A 22,025-nucleotide genomic window follows, 5' to 3' on the forward strand; every position below is an offset into this window, starting at 1 on the left:
AGTCACTGGCATAGAAGAGCTGTTTTCTGTGAATCACTGGCATAGAAGAGCTGTTTTCTGTGAGTCACTGGCATAGAAGAGCTGTTTTCTGTGAATCCCTGGCATAGAAGAGCTGTTTTCTGTGAATCCCTGGCATAGAAGAGCTGTTTTCTGTGAATCCCTGGCATAGAAGAGCTGTTTTCTGTGAATCCCTGGCATAGAAGAGCTGTTTTCTGTGAATCCCTGGCATAGAAGAGCTGTTTTCTGTGAATCACTGGCATAGAAGAGCTGGGTGGTGCAAAGTCTCGCATGGTGAAGTACTTTGATTCGGCTATGCAACTTTTTCGATAGCTATGATGCAACTGTAGGCTAAATTATATTTCCAGACCGTATGTATGGTGGATTGACTAGAAATACACGTGAAAATATATTTTTGGTAAAATTCCCCTTTAAGATTGAGGCCTTGTGGTGCACGTTTATAAATCATTCAGGATTTGCCCGGCAGCTCCCAACTTTTTCAGCGGACCATAGTGCCCACAGTGAAGCTATTTGGTCCTGCTGAATAAATTATGGAATTTCAATAACCAACTTGGGCTGTTTGGGGCAATATATGTTTGGGGCAGTATATGAAACACTGAGTTTCCACTCAAGTTGCTACCACATATCAATGTCTCTTCATATTTCTCCCAATATGCCACATCAATGTCTCTCGCTGTTCACCCGGCCCAATTTGCCCTCTGGCACCTGAAATGATAAGAATTCTCTCTTTGCTACCTTGCTCAGGAAGTCTGTATCAAAATATGACTTATTCAACGGGCATTCGAGAGGTGGTATAAAGTCCTACAGCATTGACAATACTTTGAACCCACCTGGGCATTAAATTGACATTATTGAAAGTATTATTATTTCTTAATGTGCTAGACATGTTGTGCCTCTTCTTATGCATAATCTCATCCTCAAATAGGAATGGGCCATGTTGGATGTTATTGACTTTAGCGACACCGCTCAGAATTCTCAGTGCAGCACCCTGAGCCTTACTGCTATTGTGTGATGGTTTGTGTGATGGTTTTGCCTAACAGTGTTGTGTGTTGTGCCCCAGATGTGGATGAGTGCCAGGATGAGCAGGTGTGTACCAGGGGGCACTGCCAAAACACTGAGGGCTCTTTCCTCTGTAACTGTGGGCCCGGCTTCAGGGCTTCTGCGGCAGGGGACCAGTGTGACGGTAAGACTCTCATTATCCTCTGACTCTTGCCATTACACACTGACTTATACCGTTATACATTGACTCATACCATTGTACACGTGCGTGTACAATTACACCCTCACATATACAATTACACATTTTCTCATTCAGTACAATGTCTTACTGTGCAGTGGATATTTGGGACACATTGGAGTTAGCTGTGTTTAGATAGATCTGAAAAAAGTTCTTAAAACATACGCAGTGTACAAAACATTATGAACACCTGTTCTTTCCACTACAGACTGACCAGGTGAATCCAGGTGAAAGCTATGATCCTGTATTGATGTCACTTGTTAAATCCGCTTCAATCAGTGTAGATGAAGGGGAGGAGACAGGTTAAAGAAGGATTTTTAAGCCTTGGGACAATAGAGACATGGATTGTGTATGTGTGCCATTCAGAGGGTGAATGGACAAGATAAAATATTTAAGTGCCTTTGAACAGGGTATGGTAGTAGGTACCAGGCGCATGGCGCAGGGAAGCATTGGAGTCAACATGGGCCAGCATCCCTGTGGAACGCTTTCGACACCTTATAGAGTCTGACGAATTCATGATGTTCTGAGGCCAAATGGGTGGCGGCTAAATATTAGGAAGGTGTTCTGAATGGTTTGGACACTCAGCATATATTATAATCTGATAATGATTCAGAAGATTGGATTTCTGAACCGGTATCAACATTTTGTACATTGTTAATCTAATTGAATGTATTTTGAATCATGTAATGTACAAACACATGGTAGAAAATATCTCGCTACCCTAATTCAAATCCTGAAACACCAGTTGAGCATGTCCTCTATCTTGCCATAAAGCATAGTGTCTGTGTGCGTCCATGCTTGTGTGTGTGTTGCCTGCATTGAGAGCTGTCCCGTTGGTTGCAGATGTGGATGAGTGCCAGGAGCTGATAGTGCCCTGTGACAGGGTGGGCCAGTGTGTCAACAACATGGGCTCCTACCACTGCAGATGCCCCCAGGGCTACCAGCAGATCAACGGCACCAGCTGCCTAGGTATAGGCCACTCACTCCCTCCCTCACGTACTCAAAACATACATGCAAAGACACACACACACACACACACACACACTCACACTCACACACTGACATAGATGCAGACACAGACACCTTCACACTCTCTTTGATGCAATAATTTGATATGCCTATACACACATAAACACACACACACACACGTGCACCTGAACACACACTCTCACCAATACGTTAACTTATTCTGACATACGCACACCCACATCATGTGAGCGTGCCAGAGAAGCTGAGAGGCCAGGTGATTTTCACCTATCTCCCCTGCCTGTGGTCATGCTGATGTCATTCTTCATTATACGTGTGTACAGAGGAATCGGACACTGAGGCACCTGCAACAGTTAACAAGCCTCTGGCCCGTATCTCACTCCCTTCCTCCCTCCTTCTTTCCCTGGCGTGTCATGTTGAATGACCTCACACCTGCGCCTTGGTCTGGCTGTCCCCCGACAGATGTTGACGAGTGTCTGGACGACCCGGAGCTGTGCTCCCCACACGGGGAGTGTCTCAACGCTGAGGGCTCCTTCTACTGCGTCTGTGAGAGAGGCTTCGCTGCCAGCCAGAACAAACACACCTGTGAAGGTAGGCCACACAATAATATGCCACCTATTCCAGTGATCTGCAGTTGTTGTGGCGGTGTTTCTCTGGGCCAAGAGGCTTGGTGAAATGTGATATAAGCCGAGTGACTCATTTTCTTCACCCAGTCACTCATTCGTTCTCTCACTCTCTCGCGTCACTCTTTCTTGCATCCACGTGCAGCGGTGTAGTAGAGGGAAAATGCACGTGAGCACCTTTTTACCCTCCTATCGCAGAGAAGTGCATTGATAATAGAGGGGCTGTTACTCTGTTCGCTGCAAATCAGCGTTTACACACACACACACACACACACACACACACACACACACACACACACACACACCACACACACACACACACACACACACACACACACAATCTATCCACAACACCAGTTCTTTAGCGGTGGTTTGATTGATAGCAGTGCCATGTTTGGTTGTGGTTTTCCTCCGGTTCAACTGATGTGTATCTGACATTTATACGATGTTAGGTCGGATGCTTGTCTAACGCCTCCGTCTCATGCCGCATGTTCCCTCCGCTCTGCTGGCTCCGTCTCTCTCCCTGCCGATGCCTTGTTGCTCCTGGAAGAGAGTGGCTTTCATTTCTTTCACATATGGTTTCTGCTTTTTTTCCACCAAAGACCTTGATGCCAGGAGTCTTGCCCCGTGCCAGAGTTGTTTTAAATGCCCTTTCCTGCAGTAAAAAAAAGAGAAAAAACAGAGAAGGAAGCCTTTGAGCTCGCTGTCTAGACAAGGAGGAATATTTTCTGCTGTACTCTCTTACTCCTGATTTATGCAGGAGCTCAGGCTCAGTGAGTGAGGTCCTCCGTGTGTGTGTGTGTGTGTGTGTGTGTGTGTGTGTGTGTGTGTGTGCGTGTGCGTGTGCGTGTGCGTGTGCGTGTGCGCGTGTGCGTGTGCGTGTGTGCGTGTGTGTGTGTGCGTGTGCGTGTGCAGGTACATACGTATGGAGTTCTGGACATCAGAAGCAATTACCACTACAATAGTATTTTTGGTCGTAATCCAATTTTCACCTTTCATGTCGTTTCACTGATCCTTTCACTGAGGAAATGAATTAGGCGGATGCGCCATAGTACGTTAGCATCCTGCATGTTGCACAGGTCTGTAAAGCTGACAACAGGACATCCTTCAGCAGAGCTAACGGCCGATTACTTTTGCAGGTGCCATCACTGAGGCTGAGGGGTGGGATTCCAATTAGCTAAAGACAGACACATGATCCTCCCAAGACAAAAGGATCCAAGCAGAGGAAATAGCATTTACTGTTAGGGGAGTTCTCCTCTTCCCTCCTCCCTGTGGTAGAATTATGTTTTCAGCCTGAACATGGCTCCACGATAGGCCCCTGTGAGGTGGGGCCACGACCTTGTTTAATCCTGGGAACATGGGCCCAGTGAACCAGCAATAGGACATGGGCCATAAAACACCTCAGCGCCCCCCAGCTCAGTCCTCGCAGCTCAGCCCCCGCAGCTCAGCCCACCGCTTTCCCTGTTTATCTTGGACCAGCAGAACCACAGCTGAGGAGCAGACTGGGACTGAGGCCTGGACCACAATCAAAGCACAGGGGTCCCGGGCCACAGCTTTTCTACCCAGACCCCAGCTTGGCTTTAGTACAGTAATACCCCCAAGGGGCCACAGACTGTCCTCCCCTGTAACAGCCAAAGGATGGTCTGACCCAAGAAGAAGGATGTTTGGGCTCCAGGGAAGGCCTGTTTGACATCTAGATTGAATTGGGTCCAGCAGAGATCAAGAGGAAGATGAAACCTGCTGTGGCCTGTCACATCTGCTTCTGCGGTTGTCTCTCGCTCTGTATATTTCATCTCTGTCTCTGATGACGTGAAGCTTTTTCTATGAGTCTCGGTCACCAGACCTTCAGGGTATCCAAGGACATCCAAGTCTTCAACTGTTTGGTGTTTGTTTCAATCACCCCTTGAGAACGTTATTTTTTTGGGCATATAGGGCATACCGTTATGCTGAGTGTGTGTGTGTTTCTTTGCAGACGTGGATGAGTGCTCGGATGGCACCAGGTGTGTTGGCGGCTCCTGTGAGAACAGCCAGGGTTCCTACAGATGCCAGTGTGACAGTGGCTACCGCCTGCAGGCAGACACTGACACATGCCTGGGTTGGTAACACTCTGTCACACAACTACATATCCCATCATTCTCTATGCCGATCATGATTTCCTGAGGACTACAATTCAAGCATTGCTACTGTGTTCAGTTCAGTGGGGTGTAGAAGTGTTTAGCTGGGTTTTGACTGGGGTGCTGTGGTTCTGTGCTCTCCCAGATATCGACGAGTGTTCAGAGTTGGGGCGGAGCATCTGTGGGGCGTGGCAGTGTGAGAACACGGAGGGCTCCTATAGGTGTGTGGTGGACTGCCCCCCTGGACACAGCCATGGCCCAGAGGGCATCTGTATGGGTGAGTCGGCATCATCAGGGCAGCCGTAGCCCTGCAAACTTTCAGCCGTCGCCCCATCCAATCCTTTGCTTTAAAATACCCATGCGCTCCTATTCCACAGATGTATCTCATCTTACCCTCCATCCATCCATCCATCCATCCATCAAAACTCACCTTACCCCCTCACCCATCAACACACCTTTCCATACCATTCCCCATCCATCTACATGCATTTTTGTTCTGGCTTATCAACTGCGTTTTGGTGGACAGTGAGCAGGCACCTTGGCTTGACTCCTGTACATGTACACTATATAAACAAAAGTATGTGGAAATATCTTTACATTTGTGGATTCGGCTATTTCAGCCACACCCGTTGCTGGCAGGTGTATAAAATTGAGCACACAGCCATGCACTCTTCATAGACAAACATTGGCAGTAGAATGGTCTTACTGAAGAGCTCAGTGACTTTCAACGTGGCACTGTCATAGGATGCCACCTTTCTAACAAGTCAGTTCATCACATTTCTGCCCTGCTAGAGCTGCCCCGGTCAACTGTAAGTGCTGTTATTGTGAAGGGGAAATGTTTAGGAGCATCAACGGCTCAGCCACAAAGTGGTAGGCCTCACAAGCTCACATAACGGGACCGCCGAGTGCTGAAGCGCGTAGCACATAAAAATTGTCTGTCCTCGCTACCGAGTTCCAAACTGCCTCTGGAAGCAACTTCAGCACAAGAAGTGTTCGTCGGGAGCTTCATGAAATGGGTTTCCATGGCCGAGAAGCAGCACACAAGCCTAAGATCACCATGATCAATGCCAAGCGTCGGCTGGAGTGGTGTAATGCTCGCCGCCATTGGACTCTAGAGCAGTGGAAACGCTCCAATGCATAGTGCCAACTGTAAAGTTTTGTGGAGGAGGAATAATTGTCTGGGGCTGTTTTTCATGGTTCGGGCTAGGCCCCTTAATTGCAGTAAAGGGAAATGTTTTATTATAATTATATATATATTTTTGTACCTTTACCCCTTTTTCTCGACAATTTCGTGATATCCAATTGGTAGTTACAGTCTTGTCCCATCGCTGCAACTCCCAAACGGACTCGGGAGAGGCAAAGGTCGAGAGCCGTGCGTCCTCCGAAACACGACCCTGCCAAGCTGCTCTGCTTCTTGACACAATGCCCGCTTAACCCGGAAGCCGGCCGCACCAATGTGTCGGAGGAAATACTGTCCAGTTGGCGACCGAAGTCAGCTTGCAGGCGCCCGGCCCGCCACAAGGAGGCGCTAGAGCGCGATGGGACAAGGAAACTCAGACGACGCTGGGCCAATTGTGCGCCACCTCATGGGTGTTACGGCCGGCTGTGACACAGCCCGGGATCGAACCCGGGTCTGTTGTGACGCCTCAAGCACTGCGATGTGGTGCCTTAGTCCGCTGTGCCACTCGGGAGGCCCCTAAAGGGAAATCTTAATGCTACAGCATACAATGACATTCTAGACGATTCTGTGCTTCCAACTTTGTGGCAATAGTTTGGGGAAGGCCCTTTCCAGTTTCAGCATGACAATGCCCCCGTGCACAAAGCGAGGTCCATACAGATATAGTTTGTCGAGATCGGTGTGGAAGAACTTGACTGGCCCGCACAGACACCTTTTGGATCAATTGGAACGCCGACTGCGAGCCAGGCCTAAATGCCCAACATCAGTGTCCGACCTCGCTAATGCAATGTTCCAACATCTAGTGGAAAGCCTTCCCAGATGAGTGGAGGCTCTGTTATAGCAGGAAAGGGGGGACCAACTCCATATTAATGCCCATGATTTTGGAATGAGATGTTTGATGAGCAGGTGTCCACATACTTTTGGTCATGTAGTGTATGTTTCTTGTATGTTTTGGGGGTAGGGGGGTGTTTCAGTAGACTTTGCACCATCTTGTTGGTCCAGCAAAATCAAGCCTGTTCTCTACTAATTATCTCCACAGAACAGATTCCTCAGTGACCATAGTAACTCACTATGAGCGTCTGTCGTGAGGCAGCAACATTACGTCTGTTGCGTGTGCTTGTTTGGGGTTCAAGCGGTTGTTTAAACTGTTTGGGTTACACAGTGTTCCAGTTTAGAATGCTCTGTTTGTCCAGCTCAGCCAAGACAAGAGGACTGTTATGTGAGACATGTTTTGTCTACAGCTCTCCATGATTTTCCTAGTGTTCTTTTGTGCTAATATTTGAGCATATTTATTACAGTCTTCGCAGGGTGTGGAGTCTAATGTACACACACACACACACACACACACACACACACACACACACACACACACACACACACACACACACACACACACACACACACACACACTGTACATGTGCATGCAAACATACACACAGACTTTTTTCAGTGTGGATCTGCCTTTCATTTATTTTGGCCATGCCTCTGTATGCTTCGTGGTACACTGTACTTTTCTGCTTTGCCTCTGGACCGAGCAAATATTTTCAGCTTGAACTGTCTGGATGCTCATACTCAAACAATGGCACCAATGAGAGATTTGCTTCAAACCTGAGACTAGTTCCACTGCAGCTCAGTGGGTGTAGGCTTCTGCTGTTCTGTAGGTCCTAATTGGGGAACCACCTCTACCACTGAGACTGTATAGAACAACAGATAACTCAACTTTGACCCTTCTCCTCCTCGTTCTGCAGACATTGATGAGTGCAGCGCCAACGCCACGGCGTGTGGCACCCGCGGCTTCTGTGAGAACACGGTCGGATCCTTCCGCTGCCTGTGTGACCGGGGCTACCAGGAGTCCCAGGAGGGCCTCGGTTGTGTGGGTGAGTAGGAGTGGGGTGTGTCAGTGTGTGTGTGGGTGAGTTTTGGGAGACAAAATCTCATTGATTGATTATCAGACAAGTCGCAGGCTTTTGGTTGGGACTCAGGCTACTACGCCAGTGAAGCTCATACTGCTAAGCTACGTAACATGCTACAGTAGCAAAAATGTTCTGATCACATGAGCAAACGTGAATAAAGATGATCATGAGCACTCACTCACCTCAACTCAGCTAACAGTTTCCCAGCCTAATTTTTACCAAATATTAAAACCGGGATTTAGTGTGAACCAAAATCTGACATTGATTGATTTATCAAGACAAGTCCCCCATGCTTGTCTCAAAGCAGCACGATGGCGCTGTCCCAATCGAAACAGTGCTGAAATGATCATCTTGGTGGCAATACACGATTATTGCTTTAAATTAGTATAACGGTTGGATATTACTTTGGGAGTTTCAGTAACTCTATAAGCAAGAATGTGATACATGCCTTCAATTGCATTAACCTACTTTGTTAGAATATTTAACCATTCCTAACTGAGGTGACTTTTCCTCTCTCTGTGCTTTTTCTAGACCCAGTGGCTGCATTCTTCTTAACACCACTTTAACTCTATATGCTGTTTTCTATATATCAGGCTTTTTTGGTGTTTGGGCTAAATTCATTTCTGTGATGTCAGACCAGGCCTGGGCTTGGGTTTCAGCTCATCGGGCTTGGGTCGGACCGGGCTCAAATTTTCAGGCCCGATGAGAACTCTAATATCATGCTGTGGGCCAGAAACTCCATCCCACCCAAACAGGCTACAATTCCAGGTGTTTATTTTGTAGCTCTTACACTAAAAGGGCATTATCATTTTCACAATTTCAGAGTGTAATTTCGACCTCATAGTGTGGAAATATATATATATTTTTTTTTTTACTGAAAATAACATTTTTGACTGCACTGCCCCTTTAACACTGGCCAATTTGCTGTGTGCTATGAAATGGTGTCCATACATTTCAAGAACCTTTTAGAATTCTGAAGAACCGTAGATGCCACGTCGAGAATCCCCCACTTAACTCAAAGGTTCTTTATCGGGCAAAAGTTCAAACCATTTAAGAACCTTCATTTTTTTTTCAGTGTAAGTGTCCTGCTGAAAGCATTGGAACACTCTTAAAACCAAACTGCTAGCGTTGATGGCTAAAACTTCTGCTCCCTTCTTGAGACAACTCCAGCAGAGTTGTCATGACGACTGAATGACAGCTCACTCCTATTATGTATATGCTGGGTAGTCTGCCATGGCTATATCTGTCAACCTAGAAAACCAAGAGTAACCTTTTCAATCTTAAAATGAGATTTATTCCCTCATTCAATGGCAACTACTGTAGCCTTTAGCCAATTATAAACATGAGTTCGTCCATGCAAAGCAATAGGAAGTATGATTGAGTGTATTTCCCTGACAGCTATTTTCCTCTGAAGTTAATTGGCAGTGCTAGAAATGTATGCTTCATGCTACTCTAACAGATAGTGTAAGCATTGTAGATATGAAATCTTGTCATCAAAGACTTGCATGTGATGATATGGTGTGGGCCATTTTGATGCAGGGCCATTTTGGGACAGTAGTTTCCACTCTTTGCATGAAAAAAAGATGGCAGATGTGTCGCCGGACATTTGATTGATGTGACCATTTATTTTCATTCAATTTGAAGGTGTAGCTCCCGCTGTTATGTTTTAAACATCTCCCGCTGTGTCTGCAGTGCTCCTCAGACCCTAGGATTGGAAAATGCACTGGAGCTTAGACTCTGCTGTCTCACAGGCACACACACGCACACAAACACACACACACATACCGTTGCAGTGGAAGTAATGGAGAGTTGTAAAGCTGTATCTGCTGTCTGTCAGTGTGAGTCCAGCGCTCTAGTTCCTGTCTGCCTATCTCCACTGAAGAGAAAGATTGACTATAAGGCAGAGATTTTGATGACATTTTTTGCCTTTTGATTTGACTTGTTTTAATACTGGAGTTGCCTGAATCAGATGTGTAGGTTACACAAAATGTTCTTTCTGGATGTAATGTACTGTATGTGTGGTCGACCAGGTTATTTCTCAGTCAATAGCCTTTTCTGGTCAGGGCTGGGCTGTGGTGGTTCGCTATCAGTGATGCATGGCTTTCATTTCAGCCCCGGGCTGCAGTGGATTCAAAGGTGAGTGTGTTCTGTCCGAAAATCCATCCCTGATACCAAATCAAACCCCAGACAACCCCATCACCTTGGACTGATGTCTTCCTCAGGCAAGCCAGGGGGTATCAGGGGCATTCTTCCACAGACCCACAGAAAACCAGTGCTCACACTGCAGCCCTGCAGCCCAGAGCTCAGAATGCTGTTTTTTTTTTTTTTTACTCTCAATTTCATTCTCTCAGTTTGAGGGGGTTTGAGGGAGTGGGGAATCATCATCAGATAGAGAGCCAGTGAGTTCATGTTTTTGGACAAGCTGAAGAATTGGAGCTCGTTTGTCTTGGTGGTTTCTTTAACTGGGCCCATGCAGTTCCCATCTATTCCAATTTCCTCCTGCAGAAAGGCCTGTCAGAGCCCTGAAAGTGGGTCGCAGGCACTCCCATATTGAAGCTGATAAAATACTTCCTTCAGCCAGACCTCTCTGACCTGCGCGCGCACACACACACACACACACACACACACACACACACACACACACACACACACACACACTTGCGCACGTACATACATTTACACAAACACTTTTACACACACATGCACTCCCTGCAACATACGCACATACACTAACCTGACACACACCGATACACACGCACATACGCACACGCACACAGTCACGTCCACTTACGCCTACGGTCTCTCTTGCTTTCTTTCTCTCACACACACACTTTCCATCTGTACCTTGGCAAGTGTTGGTGGGTCCCACCTCAGCCCTGTACAGCCAGCTGCCTCTGTTCTTCTGCCAGCCCATCACTCTGGTGTGGCTCGCACAGATGGTCTCGCCCCCCAAACTACCGGAAGTGGTCAACCGCCAACCGCTCCTCTCCCCCAATCCTCTCCCCATCTCTGGTTACACCCAGACAGACGCACCCCTGAGCCTCTCGGATTGTTTTCTGCTTCCCAGATAAAGAAGCCATTTTGGGTCGTATTAACCTGTTTGTTACAAACTGGGATTCAATCAACGTAGCCTATCTGTCTGTGTCCTTTCTTTTCACAGTTCATGTCATTGAACGGAACACTGTCTGACTGTCAAGTGATTTAAGTGACACGTTTCATTGTTGCTACTCTCTCTCCCTCTAGTCCAGCTAGCTACAACTTTAAACCAGATGAAAAAGCCAACAGCTGTGCTTTTTCGGACTCTGCTGGACTGAGGCTGGGGTAACGGTTGTGGCTGAACCCAGACAATGACTGTGCATAGCGAACAAGGTGCTACAGGGTCAAGCCAGACAGACCAGCTTTTAATGAGGGCACAGCGGTGCGTGCTGAAACCAGAAAAGCAGCAGCAGGTTTTAATGTCAAATTAATTATAGTTTCTCCTCAGTACCTGGATGCGTTGAGCCGAGTGACAAGGAAGGCTTATAACTAGAGGGAGGGACTTTTCATTTTACATTTTTGTCTGTTTTTTTGCCTGCATTACAGTAGGTACCTGGGCTGTTAATGAGCCTTTTGATCCGTGTCGGCAGATATATGCGATAGCGGCCATTGTGGGCGAATATGCCAAGCCATCTGTGCTCTGCATCACACAATGATAGTCTCTCTGGCTCCTGCGACTGGCTATTTCTGCCCAGTCACATACCGGAGGGGGAGGAGAAGAGGGGAGGAAAGAGAGAGAAGACAGGCTGGGAAGTTGCCTCTGCGTACATAAAAATAAGTTATACACTGAGTATACAAAACATGAAGAACACCTTCATAATATTGAGTTGCACCCCCCCTTTTGCCTTCAGAACAGCCTCATTTTTTCGGGACATGGACTCTACAAGGTGTCGAAAGCGTTCCACAGGGATGCTGGCCCATGTTGACTCCAATGCTTCCCATAGTTGTCAAGTTGGCTGGATGTCCTTTGGGTGGGGGACCATTCTTGATGCACACGGGAAACTGTTGAGCGTGAAAAACCCAGCAGCGTTGCAGTTCTTGACACACTCAAACCGGTGCGCCTGGTACCTACTACCATACCCCACTCAAAGGCACTTCAATCTTTTGTCTTGCTCGTTCACCCTCTGAATGGCACACATACACAATCCATGTCTCAATTTTCTCAAGACTTAGAAATCCTTATCTAACCTGTCTCCTCCCCTCCATCTACACTGATTTGAAGTTGATTTAACTAGTGACATCAATAAGGGATCATATCTTCCACCTGGATTCACCTGGTCAGTCTGTGTCATGGAAAGTTAATGTTTTGTACACTCAGTATATATCACCATCGAAAGAGAGCCAGTCGTTCTTCCCACTAACCTATCTAGCTATACTATACTGTAACTCAGCATTTCTCTCTGTTTACATATTAAATCATTTCCGATGGCTGGGCAGCGGAGATGTACTGTGTAGCCAAATTGTGGTATATAAACTGGTATATAAAATATTTAATGCATGAGGACAGAATCCTCTGAAATGGAGAAAGGAAATTTCTACAAATGTACTTTGCGGTCGTCCCATTCTGCTGAGCAGAAAAGGCCGTGCAATATGTTTATATATACTCTCTTATGAGGCAAAATCTGTCTTTTCCATTGTGATTCTGGACTGGCCCACCCCTTTTTAGTGCTCCCCTATTGGGACGCACCCACTCTCTTCCTCCCCGCTCTCTCCTTAACACTTTCTAGCTCATTGACAAACTGGCCCACACCCCGGTGTGAAGTATCGGACAGGGTGTTGGGGACACGGGGCAGATCAGAGCACGTAGGAACCAGATGGCTTTGTCTTTTTACATCAAGCTCCACTTCCGGGTTGATGTTTTCTCTGCACTTTCGTTCATAACTGGAGAGACATACATGGATGGGTGCACATGTATAACCACAGCCAGGTCAAAGGAACAAATACATGTTGGAGAGTGAAATAGATATTTGAGTATCTCTTCTTCAATGTATAAGCCTATTTATTGATTTTGAGCTCTTACTGTTTTTGTTGAAGAGAAATCCATTTCCGAAGGTTTTTCACCCGCTCCCCGTGCAGTACATCACTTAGTATCTTCGTTTGTCTTCATCAGCCACTTGTCCCAGTGAATGAAGCCGCACAAGCCACGTATGTGAGGCGTTACATGCATTATTAGTGCTAACCGCAAACCAAGGTGTTGTGTTCTCCCTGCAGATGTCAACGAGTGTGATCTGCTGAGCGGTGTGTGTGGCGAGGCCTTGTGTGAGAACGTGGAGGGCTCCTTCCTGTGTATGTGCCCCGACGAGGACCAGGAGTACAACCAGATGACCGCCAAGTGCAGTCCCGCTCCCACAGGTGACCCACACATAGCCTGAACACAAATGAAGAGTTGATATAAAGCTTTTCAAAATAGTTTCAAATTAGAATTGAGTAAAGTTGTCCTCAGATAAAAGGGGTGATGGAGGGTTAAGAAGTCTCCCAAGTTACATGGTTAATTGAAATCAACACATTAGTGGTGATCGTGACATTCCATTGTGTGAATCCCTTTACATTAACAAGACTGTATAGGGAACGTTGAGGGAACGTTGAGGGCATTGTCTCAGACGACCAAAATAACCTTTTAACACTGTGTTGTTCAATTTGAGAGGAGTGGTGTTCTGATGAATGAGGGGGCCTGGCTCTGTGGACCCACGTTTGGGGGACTCCCTTGTCTCTGCCTGAGTGTAAAACTGTAATGAGAAACGGAGCCGGCTGGGTGTCTGTCTGGTGGATGTATACTGTAGTACAGGGCTTTAGGCCGGGTCCCAAAGCTCTACATTAACCTAGGCTTCTTGTCCGATTTCACCACATGCCCTCAAGCAGAGTATGTTCTCTGTTACATCTGAAAACAGTCCCAAATATTTATACAGTTTATCATTACGTAATGTTCGGAATTAGAGCATGCCCTGTGCTCACAACAGCAGACGTTACGTAATCGTGTGATTTGCTTTGGAAGAATGTAAAAGGCCATTTCCATGTTGCAGCAGGAAAAGCTGGGGGTTTTTCTGAGAATGGGCAGTTAGATAGGAGTCTCTGGTGATCTGTAATTATCATAGGAATTCACAGAGCACACAACAATGAGACAGAAACTGCAGTGTGTGTGTGTGTGTGTGTGTGTGTGTGTGTGTGTGTGTGTGTGTGTGTGTGTGTGTGTGTGTGTGTGTGTGTGTGTGTGTGTGTGTGTGTGTGTGTGTGTGTGTGTGTGTGTGTGTGTGTGTGTGTGTGTGTGTGTGTGTGTGTGCGTGTGTGCGTGCGTGCGTGCGTGCGTGTGTGTTTGCGTGCGCGTGTGTGTTTGCGTGCGTGAGGAGGGTTTAGGGGAAACCACGGGGGGAGGAAGAGGGGACGGAGGGGGTTGGTTCTCTTCTCTCCGTGAATATCTTAAAAGCAGTGTGAGCAGCTGTGTACTCTGGTCCTCCAGGCGGACCACATTCATCATGTGCCTTATCTCTCCAGCACGCTCCAAATGTGTCCCTTTACCCTCCTGCATGGGAAATGTCACAGAGAGAGAGACTCATCCCTCTCCGGGTTAACCAATTGTTGTCACGCTAAAACGTTACTCGTTCACTCGCACGACAGGTGATATTACTGAACGCTGTCTGTGATCTATTTCTGCGCAGCAAAGTGTTTTCTCCCCTCTGTTCCCTGTACAGCCTCGTCAGTGGAGAGGAAGGAGTGCTATTACAACCTCAATGATGAGAACCTGTGTGAGAACGTGCTGACCAGCAGTGTCACCATGGAGGAGTGCTGCTGTACGCTGGGGGCAGGATGGGGGGACAACTGTGAGGTGCACCCCTGCCCTGTCCTGGGCACTGGTGAGGAAGCACACACATAAAACACACACTCATAAACACACACACACAAACGCATGACACATTACACATTTTCTTGTCTCTCTCTCTTCAAACAGATCAGTTTTCCCAGATGTGTCCAGCTGGGAGAGGCAGTGTCCCAACCGGTGACACTGTGTTCGGTGTGACTGCAGCCGAGAGTTATAAAGGTATGTGAACTCAGAGACCCAGTACAGGCTAAACAGAACCTTGGCTCGCAGCAGCAGTGTTCAGAGAATGCAGTGAGAACACTATGAATCAGACAACGAGGTAACAACAAACCCATGATTTGAATAGCCTTACAGTACTCTGTTTTCTGCTTTTGAGATGCTGCTAATTAATGTCATCGCAGCTGCCTCTCTCCCAGGCAGGCCTCTGTCCGTGCTCTTGTTGTGTGTGTGTGTGTGTGTGTGTGTGTGTGTGTGTGTGTGTGTGTGTGTGTGTGTGTGTGTGTGTGTGTGTGTGTGTGTGTGTGTGTGTGTGTGTGTGTGTGTGTGTGTGTGTCTGTCGCTGTAGTTTGCCTCTCTCTCTCAGCCTTGGAGTCACAGAGCAGAAATGCCAGCCTCAGATGTCTGGAGATCTAAGACTTGCATGTTTACCCACCTAACACTAGCACATCTCCTCTCACTCTCCTGTTCTCCTCTTCTCTCCCTCTCCTTTCCCAGCCCCACAAGCCTACTGTAGCTCGTTCCCCTCGCACGAAAGCTAATTCATCGAACCAACGGCCTTAATTCAATAGTATAATTTATTACAGCAAAGGCAGTCTGGTAGAGAGGGGCTGGCAGTAAGTGAATATGGTATATTCTGAGAGAGGGAGAGACGGGCTGGGAAGGCAGGTTTCCAGGGACAGTTCTTGAGCACCAGTCTGGAAATGTCTTCAATTAGTGGATCTGTTAGCACAGCTGATTGTGGTCTCAGTTGCAAACACCAACGCCCAACCGACGACACACACAATGAAGAAGAGAGAGCACTGTAACACAGAACTGTTTGTTGATGGAGTTTTTCTCTAAGCCTCTCCGGGTTTCATCCCATTAAAGCGTTGAGTTGGTCTCACCTTTCCAGAAACATGAAGAGTAGAGACTGTTTTAATACTGGAAATTGAGTAGTATTGGTGTTCCTTCAGCTTTAGTGGCGAAGTAACTGCATTTTTACATTGTTATCTCAACAGCAAGAGATGAACAAAAATGTCTCTGTGGCTGTCTCTGTGGCTGTCTCTGTGGCTGTCTCTGTGGCTGTCTCTGTGGCTGTCTCTGTGGCTGTCTCTGTGGCTGTCTCTGTGGCTGTCTCTGTGGCTGTCTCTGTGGCTGTCTCTGTGGCTGTCTCTGTGGCTGTCTCTGTGGCTGTCTCTGTGGCTGTCTCTGTGGCTGTCTCTGTGGCTGTCTCTGTGGCTGTCTCTGTGGCTGTCTCTGTGGCTGTCTCTGTGGCTGTCTCTGTGGCTGTCTCTGTGGGCTGTTATTAAGACTCTGTTGTCCTCTCCCTCCCAGATGCAGATGAGTGTGCGTTGTTTGGCCAGGAGATCTGTAAGGATGGCTTCTGCTTCAACAGCCCAGGAAGCTACGAGTGTTACTGTAAGAATGGCCTGTACTACGACGAGGTCAAGCTGCAGTGCAGAGGTCAGTGGGAAGGTCATTCACATTAGTTAGTATTAATTCAACCCAAACATATTTGATTTACTCACAACATGAGTTGCGATAATCAAAAGATTGGAATCAATAGCCCTCAGTCTACTAATATACCATTTCCACAGCTCTATGTCATTAAACTGTCCACACACATTAAAAGTAGTTAGTCCTACTGTACCACAGCCTGTGTGTTGGCTAGCTGGGCAGGGTGTGTAGGTTGGGGCCCCTCCCTGGGTTAGGTAGGGTCAGGGCCTGGTGAGAGGCAGGGCGGGGACACGGGACACTCTGGGGGTGACGCAGGGCCAGACTGCGGTGACCTATGTGCCAAACCCAGCAGGCCCAGGCAGCAAGTCCCAAACCACCAACCGGGCCACACTGGAGGGACCCTGGCCCTCTGCCGGGCCCCACACCGCACCCTTGGCCCCGGGACACAAGCGCAAGATGCCTGTGGTCCGCCTGCGGAGTTCCGCCACATTTGTGTTGGATTATTTGGACAGGCTGGGACTGGGCGGAGGCTCCAGCAGAGGTTTGGCCTGTACCCCAGACGGTCCTGGTTTTACCCCGTTACGCGTGGACTAGAGAGTCATAATACAATGTAGAAACCAACCACTACAACCACCAGTCTTATGGCCGTGCTCTATTTGGGATATGTGGATCTTTTTTAAGAAAGGGATGGAGGGGTATTTTTGAAAGTGTAGAATTTTGAGTGGATGTGTATTTCAGTTGCAATGTCTGGATGGATATAATCGTCAATTTTTTGGGGGGGGTTCATTCATTTCCTCAGCAGTTATGAAGCCACAGGCCTGATGTGTGTCTAATGCATTTGCCGTGGTTGCACATTTCAGAAATACATGTCTTTCCTTTTGGGGCTGACATCCAATCCAAACACTAGGTTTATTTTTCACAACACCTGCAAATAATCCCCTTGAAGCTGTATAAATTGAGCTATCGTTCCCAAAAACATGTTTACTGCCTAGCATACTGTCTCTGCAACATACTTTTTTACTAACACATTAAAACGGATTTGCCCTCTCATCAATAGGAAATAGAAAATGCAGTTGATTAGCCTGATTCCTAAATTGAAGTCACCCTTACCTGAGTGTTTGTGTGTGTGAGCAAGCATTTTTGTTTCCGTTTTATGTAAGTGGATGCTTAATTGGATAGGTTAACGAGTGTAAATGGCTGTACATTTGTGCGGCGTGCGCGCGGACTGCGTTTCAATAAGAGAATCGGGCTGAGACGACAGAACTCCCAACAGCACCTTTTCAAATATTTGTCTCCATCTCTCTCGCTCTCTAACTTGCTCCCCCTCTCCCCTCGTTCTCTCTCTCCCCCCGCCCGGCAGATATTGATGAGTGTCAGGAGGAGTCTAGCTGTGTGGAGGGAGAGTGTTTGAACACACAGGGCTCCTACATGTGTTTCTGTACACACCCGCTGGTGTTGGACTCTGACAACAAGAGCTGTGTGATCGCCCCTGAAGTGGCAGGTAAGAACCCTTATGGAGGATGCTGAAGTTAGCATGGTTTAAAGGCTCTTATATTGTCTCTGTTGTCGTAAACATGTTTTTGAAAATGTCTTTCTCGTGGAGATTGTGTAACTTGTCATACCGTATTGTGTGTTTCATAGTGAGATAACGATTGGGATTGAGATGTACTGTGTCTGTTGCAGAGCAACATGGTGAGCAGACTGGCTACCAGGGTGTTTGCTGGCAGACGGTAACAGACACTCTGACAGACACTCTGACCTGCACCAAGCCCCTAGCCAACAGAAAGACCACGTACACAGAGTGTTGCTGTCTGTTTGGAGAGGCCTGGGGCATGGACTGTACCCTCTGCCCCCTCAAGAACACAGGTACTACAAACCTTCCACACCAGCATTCATGTCCATTTATCAACGCTACTGTAATAATGACTTTATCCATGACCTATTATCCATTGTGAACAGAGCTAACTTTTAGGTAAATGCTTCTTCATCCAGTCTCGTGTGAGGTATAGTATAGAACCCCATACAGCTGGTCTCAGAGTGATTATGGTGGTCAGTGCTTGAACCAGACGTGGTCCTTCCTGCAGTGGACCAGGCCCTTCCAGACCTCATACCCAGGACTAGTGACACCTCATTAGGCTTGGCCTCTGCCAGCTGCCTGCTAACGCTCCTGTCCCCTGGAGGCCCCCCCGAGATCTAGCCTGCCCTGGGGCCTATCCTCTACCACTCCCCTTTTCCTGTTTAACCCCCCCCCCCCCTCCCTTATCCAATCCCTGGAGTGTGTCTAGGCAGGGAGGGCTGGTTGCTAATGCATGTCCCCACTACGCTGCCAGGGTGGAGGGCTGTGATGTGTATTATGGGGACTTGCGGACTGGGACTTGTGGGGACCTCCCTCTGATGAAACAAAAACTGCTATTCCAGCCCACTGGAAGATGGAACTGGTAGAGTTGGGGTATTTAAATGGGATTTTTTGAGTGATTTCCCAGCAGTTTGTCTTGGAATTGGTATCTTCACGTAAGAGTGATGTTGAACCGACAGTTTAGTAAGCGCAGTTGATTAGTCACAAGAGCTAAGGTTTGAACACTGTAGCTGTGCGACATAGGTCTACAGCTGCTCTTTCTGCCGGTGGCACGCTTTACAAAAGCTGTTTTTATCTCATTCAGAAACATGGACAGATACATTTCGTATTCCGGGTCACTTTTAGATTTTCAAAGATTTGCGAAACACACTTTGGCGTGTAAGACTTCTCGTCCGACATCCGATCCCACTCGAATCTTTACTGAATAACACAGATGCAGGTGCGTGAGCTCACCGCTGCTCTCCATAGAGAGACCAGAACAGAACACACACTCGTTTGTTCTCATCGGGTCCATCCAGATCTATCCGCGGTCCCTCTCTGATGCGCCTCCTGTGTGGAGGTTCTTGTGGGAGAGAGCGGAGGCAGGCAGGTGTGTGGGATTAGCAGGGGACTGTAGGGGATGGCTGGCCGGGGTGTGCAGATGAAAGACTCTGGGTTAGGTTCCCACAGTACAGTAACCAGGAAGGAGGGAGCTCAGAGCAGGTGCTGTGCTGTGTGTTGAAAGACACATTCAGGAGGGAAGTGGGCCGCTAGCCACAAACCAGAGTATTCAGTTTAGTCAAATATCCCTCTGTCTTCTAAGCCAAGTGATGATGGCAATGTAATTACTTGGAAGAACCATGGAAGTGTTGACATTTTAGATGTCCTGCAGTTCTTAGAAAGACAGAAAACAGTTGTATTTATCAAATGTATTAGCTATTTGTCATGTATTCTCTCTCTGCGTTGGAATAGAATTGCCGGCTGCAGATATTCTTCTCTGGCTCCTCATATCTACTGTGGTCAGAAGGCTACTCAGTCTCTCTCTTCTCCTATCTCTCTTTGTTTCAGATAGCTATGTCTCGATCTCTTTCAATCTCTTTTTTCTCTTTTTCTTTCTCTCTCTTAGAGGATATGTATGTCTCGCTCGTTTCCGTCAAATGGTCATGTCTCAGTCTCTCTCTCCATTATCTCACAGAGGACTATGCCTCCATGTGTAACGTGGCAATGAGTGGAGGACAGGGGCGTCCGTATGGTCGTGATGCCCTCGTGGCCGGCCCTGTCCAGGAGTACGAGGTCAGCCTGGACTACGAGCCTCACCCCGACCAGCCTGGCGCCCTGCCCCTGTACGAGGACGAGGAGAGTGAGTGAACCAGTCCCCACCACACTGTAAAACACACTGATGAAGCTCAAACAGGCAGAGACAATAAGGAGCGGATGGGGAGGTTGGGACAAGTCGCCTAATCTCTCAATGATAGCTCGTTGCTGCCATCGTGTGTCCATATGAATTACTACATGTCATGACCACAATACTTTTCTGTAGGTAGGCAGAAATAGTAGTAATGTTAGTCTGTATTTTCAGTGTAACCAAGGTCTTCCAAGATCATAAATACATTATTATTATTATTATTATTATTATTATTAATAATAATTGTTATTAATGATCAATTATTGTATCTAATCAAGCAAGTTAAATGTCGATATTTTACTTAAAATGAAGACATTTCTGTCATACTAATGTGAGTATACATTTTTTAAGTCATTTCACTGCATTCACATCTTACATAAGTCAAATCAAATGTTATTTGTCACATGCACCGAATGCAACAGGTGTAGACCTTACAGTGAAATGCTTACTTACAAGCCCTTAACCAACAATGTAGTTTTAAGAAAAATAAGTGTTAAGTAAAAAATTGAAGTAACAAATAATTTAAAAGCAGCAATAAAATAACAATAGCGAAGCTATATACAGGGGGTACCGGTACCGCTTGTCGCGCGTTAGCAGAGAGAACAGTCTATGACTAGGGTTTCTGGAGTCTTTGACAATTTTTAGGGCCTTCCTCTGACACCGCCTGGTATAGAGGTCCTGGATGGCAGGAAGCTTGGCTCTAGTGATGTGCTGGGCCGTATGCATTACCCTCTGTAGTGCCCTGCGGTCGGAGGCCGAACAGTTGCCCTACCAGGCAGTGATGCAACCAGTCAGGATGCTCTCGATGGTGCAGCTGTAGAACTTTTTGAGGATCTGAGGAGCCATGCCAAATCTTTTCAGTCTCCTGAGGGGGGAAAAGGCTTTGTCGTGGCCTCTTCACGACTGCCTTGGTGTGTTTGGACCATGATAGTTCGTTGGTGATGTGGACACCAAGGAACTTGAAGCTCTCAACCTGCTCCACAACAGCCCCGTCGATGAGAATGGGGGCGTGCTCGGTCCCCCTTTTTCCTGTAGTCCACAATCATCTCCTTTGTCTTGATCACGTTGATGGAGAGGTTGTTGTCCTGGCACCACACGGCCAGGGCTCTGACCTCCTCCCTATAGGCTGTCTCGTCAATGTCGGTGATCAGGCCTACCACTGTTGTCATCGGCAAACTTAATGATGGTGTTGGAGTCATTATCATTCATTATATAATGGGTAGTTTGGCTCCTGGATGCTGATTGCTTGAAAGCCGTAGTATATAATATACCACGGGTATGATGCAAAATGAATTGTTTTCTGTTCTATTTATGTTGGTAACCTGTTTATAATAGCAATATGGTACTTCAGGGGTTTGTGGTATATGGCTTAAGAGCTGCCCATAGCCGTGGTATATTGGCCATGGTATATTGGCCATATACCCTACCCCCTCGGGCCTTATTGCTTACTTATATCCTCATCTGACTTGGGTGAATAAAACACCTCTTTCTTACCCCCGTCCCCCTTCCTCTATCCTGCAGACCTGTCCGATGCGTTTGAGGGCCTGAGAGCGGAAGAGTGTGGCATTCTGAACGGCTGTGAGAACGGGCGCTGCGTGCGGGTACAGGAGGGCTACACCTGCGACTGCTTCGACGGATACACCCTGGACATGTCCCGCATGGCGTGTTTGGGTAAGTGACAGGTGGAGGACACACACACTGAATGGACTA

At 47.3% G+C, this 22,025-nt stretch overlaps 1 protein-coding gene across 4 annotated transcripts in view; it reads left to right on the forward strand.

The window, feature by feature from the left end:
* ltbp1 (latent transforming growth factor beta binding protein 1) overlaps window positions 1–22,025 on the forward strand; it is a 133,598-nt gene that overhangs the window by 99,460 nt on the left and 12,113 nt on the right. For 3 of the 4 annotated variants that reach the window (XM_014154513.2, XM_014154515.2, XM_014154516.3), the window contains 14 exons: window positions 1,079–1,201; window positions 2,099–2,224; window positions 2,705–2,833; window positions 4,838–4,960; window positions 5,125–5,256; window positions 7,905–8,033; window positions 13,317–13,457; window positions 14,792–14,953; window positions 15,049–15,138; window positions 16,453–16,581; window positions 17,936–18,076; window positions 18,259–18,441; window positions 20,106–20,270; window positions 21,837–21,986. In XM_014154513.2, coding sequence (XP_014009988.2) covers window positions 1,079–1,201; window positions 2,099–2,224; window positions 2,705–2,833; window positions 4,838–4,960; window positions 5,125–5,256; window positions 7,905–8,033; window positions 13,317–13,457; window positions 14,792–14,953; window positions 15,049–15,138; window positions 16,453–16,581; window positions 17,936–18,076; window positions 18,259–18,441; window positions 20,106–20,270; window positions 21,837–21,986 — 1,923 coding nt within the window. The remainder of the gene's footprint in view (window positions 1–1,078; window positions 1,202–2,098; window positions 2,225–2,704; window positions 2,834–4,837; window positions 4,961–5,124; window positions 5,257–7,904; window positions 8,034–13,316; window positions 13,458–14,791; window positions 14,954–15,048; window positions 15,139–16,452; window positions 16,582–17,935; window positions 18,077–18,258; window positions 18,442–20,105; window positions 20,271–21,836; window positions 21,987–22,025) is intronic. The other variant, XM_014154517.2, reaches the window with a different exon arrangement.

Source organism: Salmo salar, chromosome 18, assembly GCF_965601325.2.
Source record: "Salmo salar chromosome 18, fSalSal1, whole genome shotgun sequence".
In the NCBI taxonomy this organism is placed as follows: domain Eukaryota; kingdom Metazoa; phylum Chordata; class Actinopteri; order Salmoniformes; family Salmonidae; genus Salmo; species Salmo salar.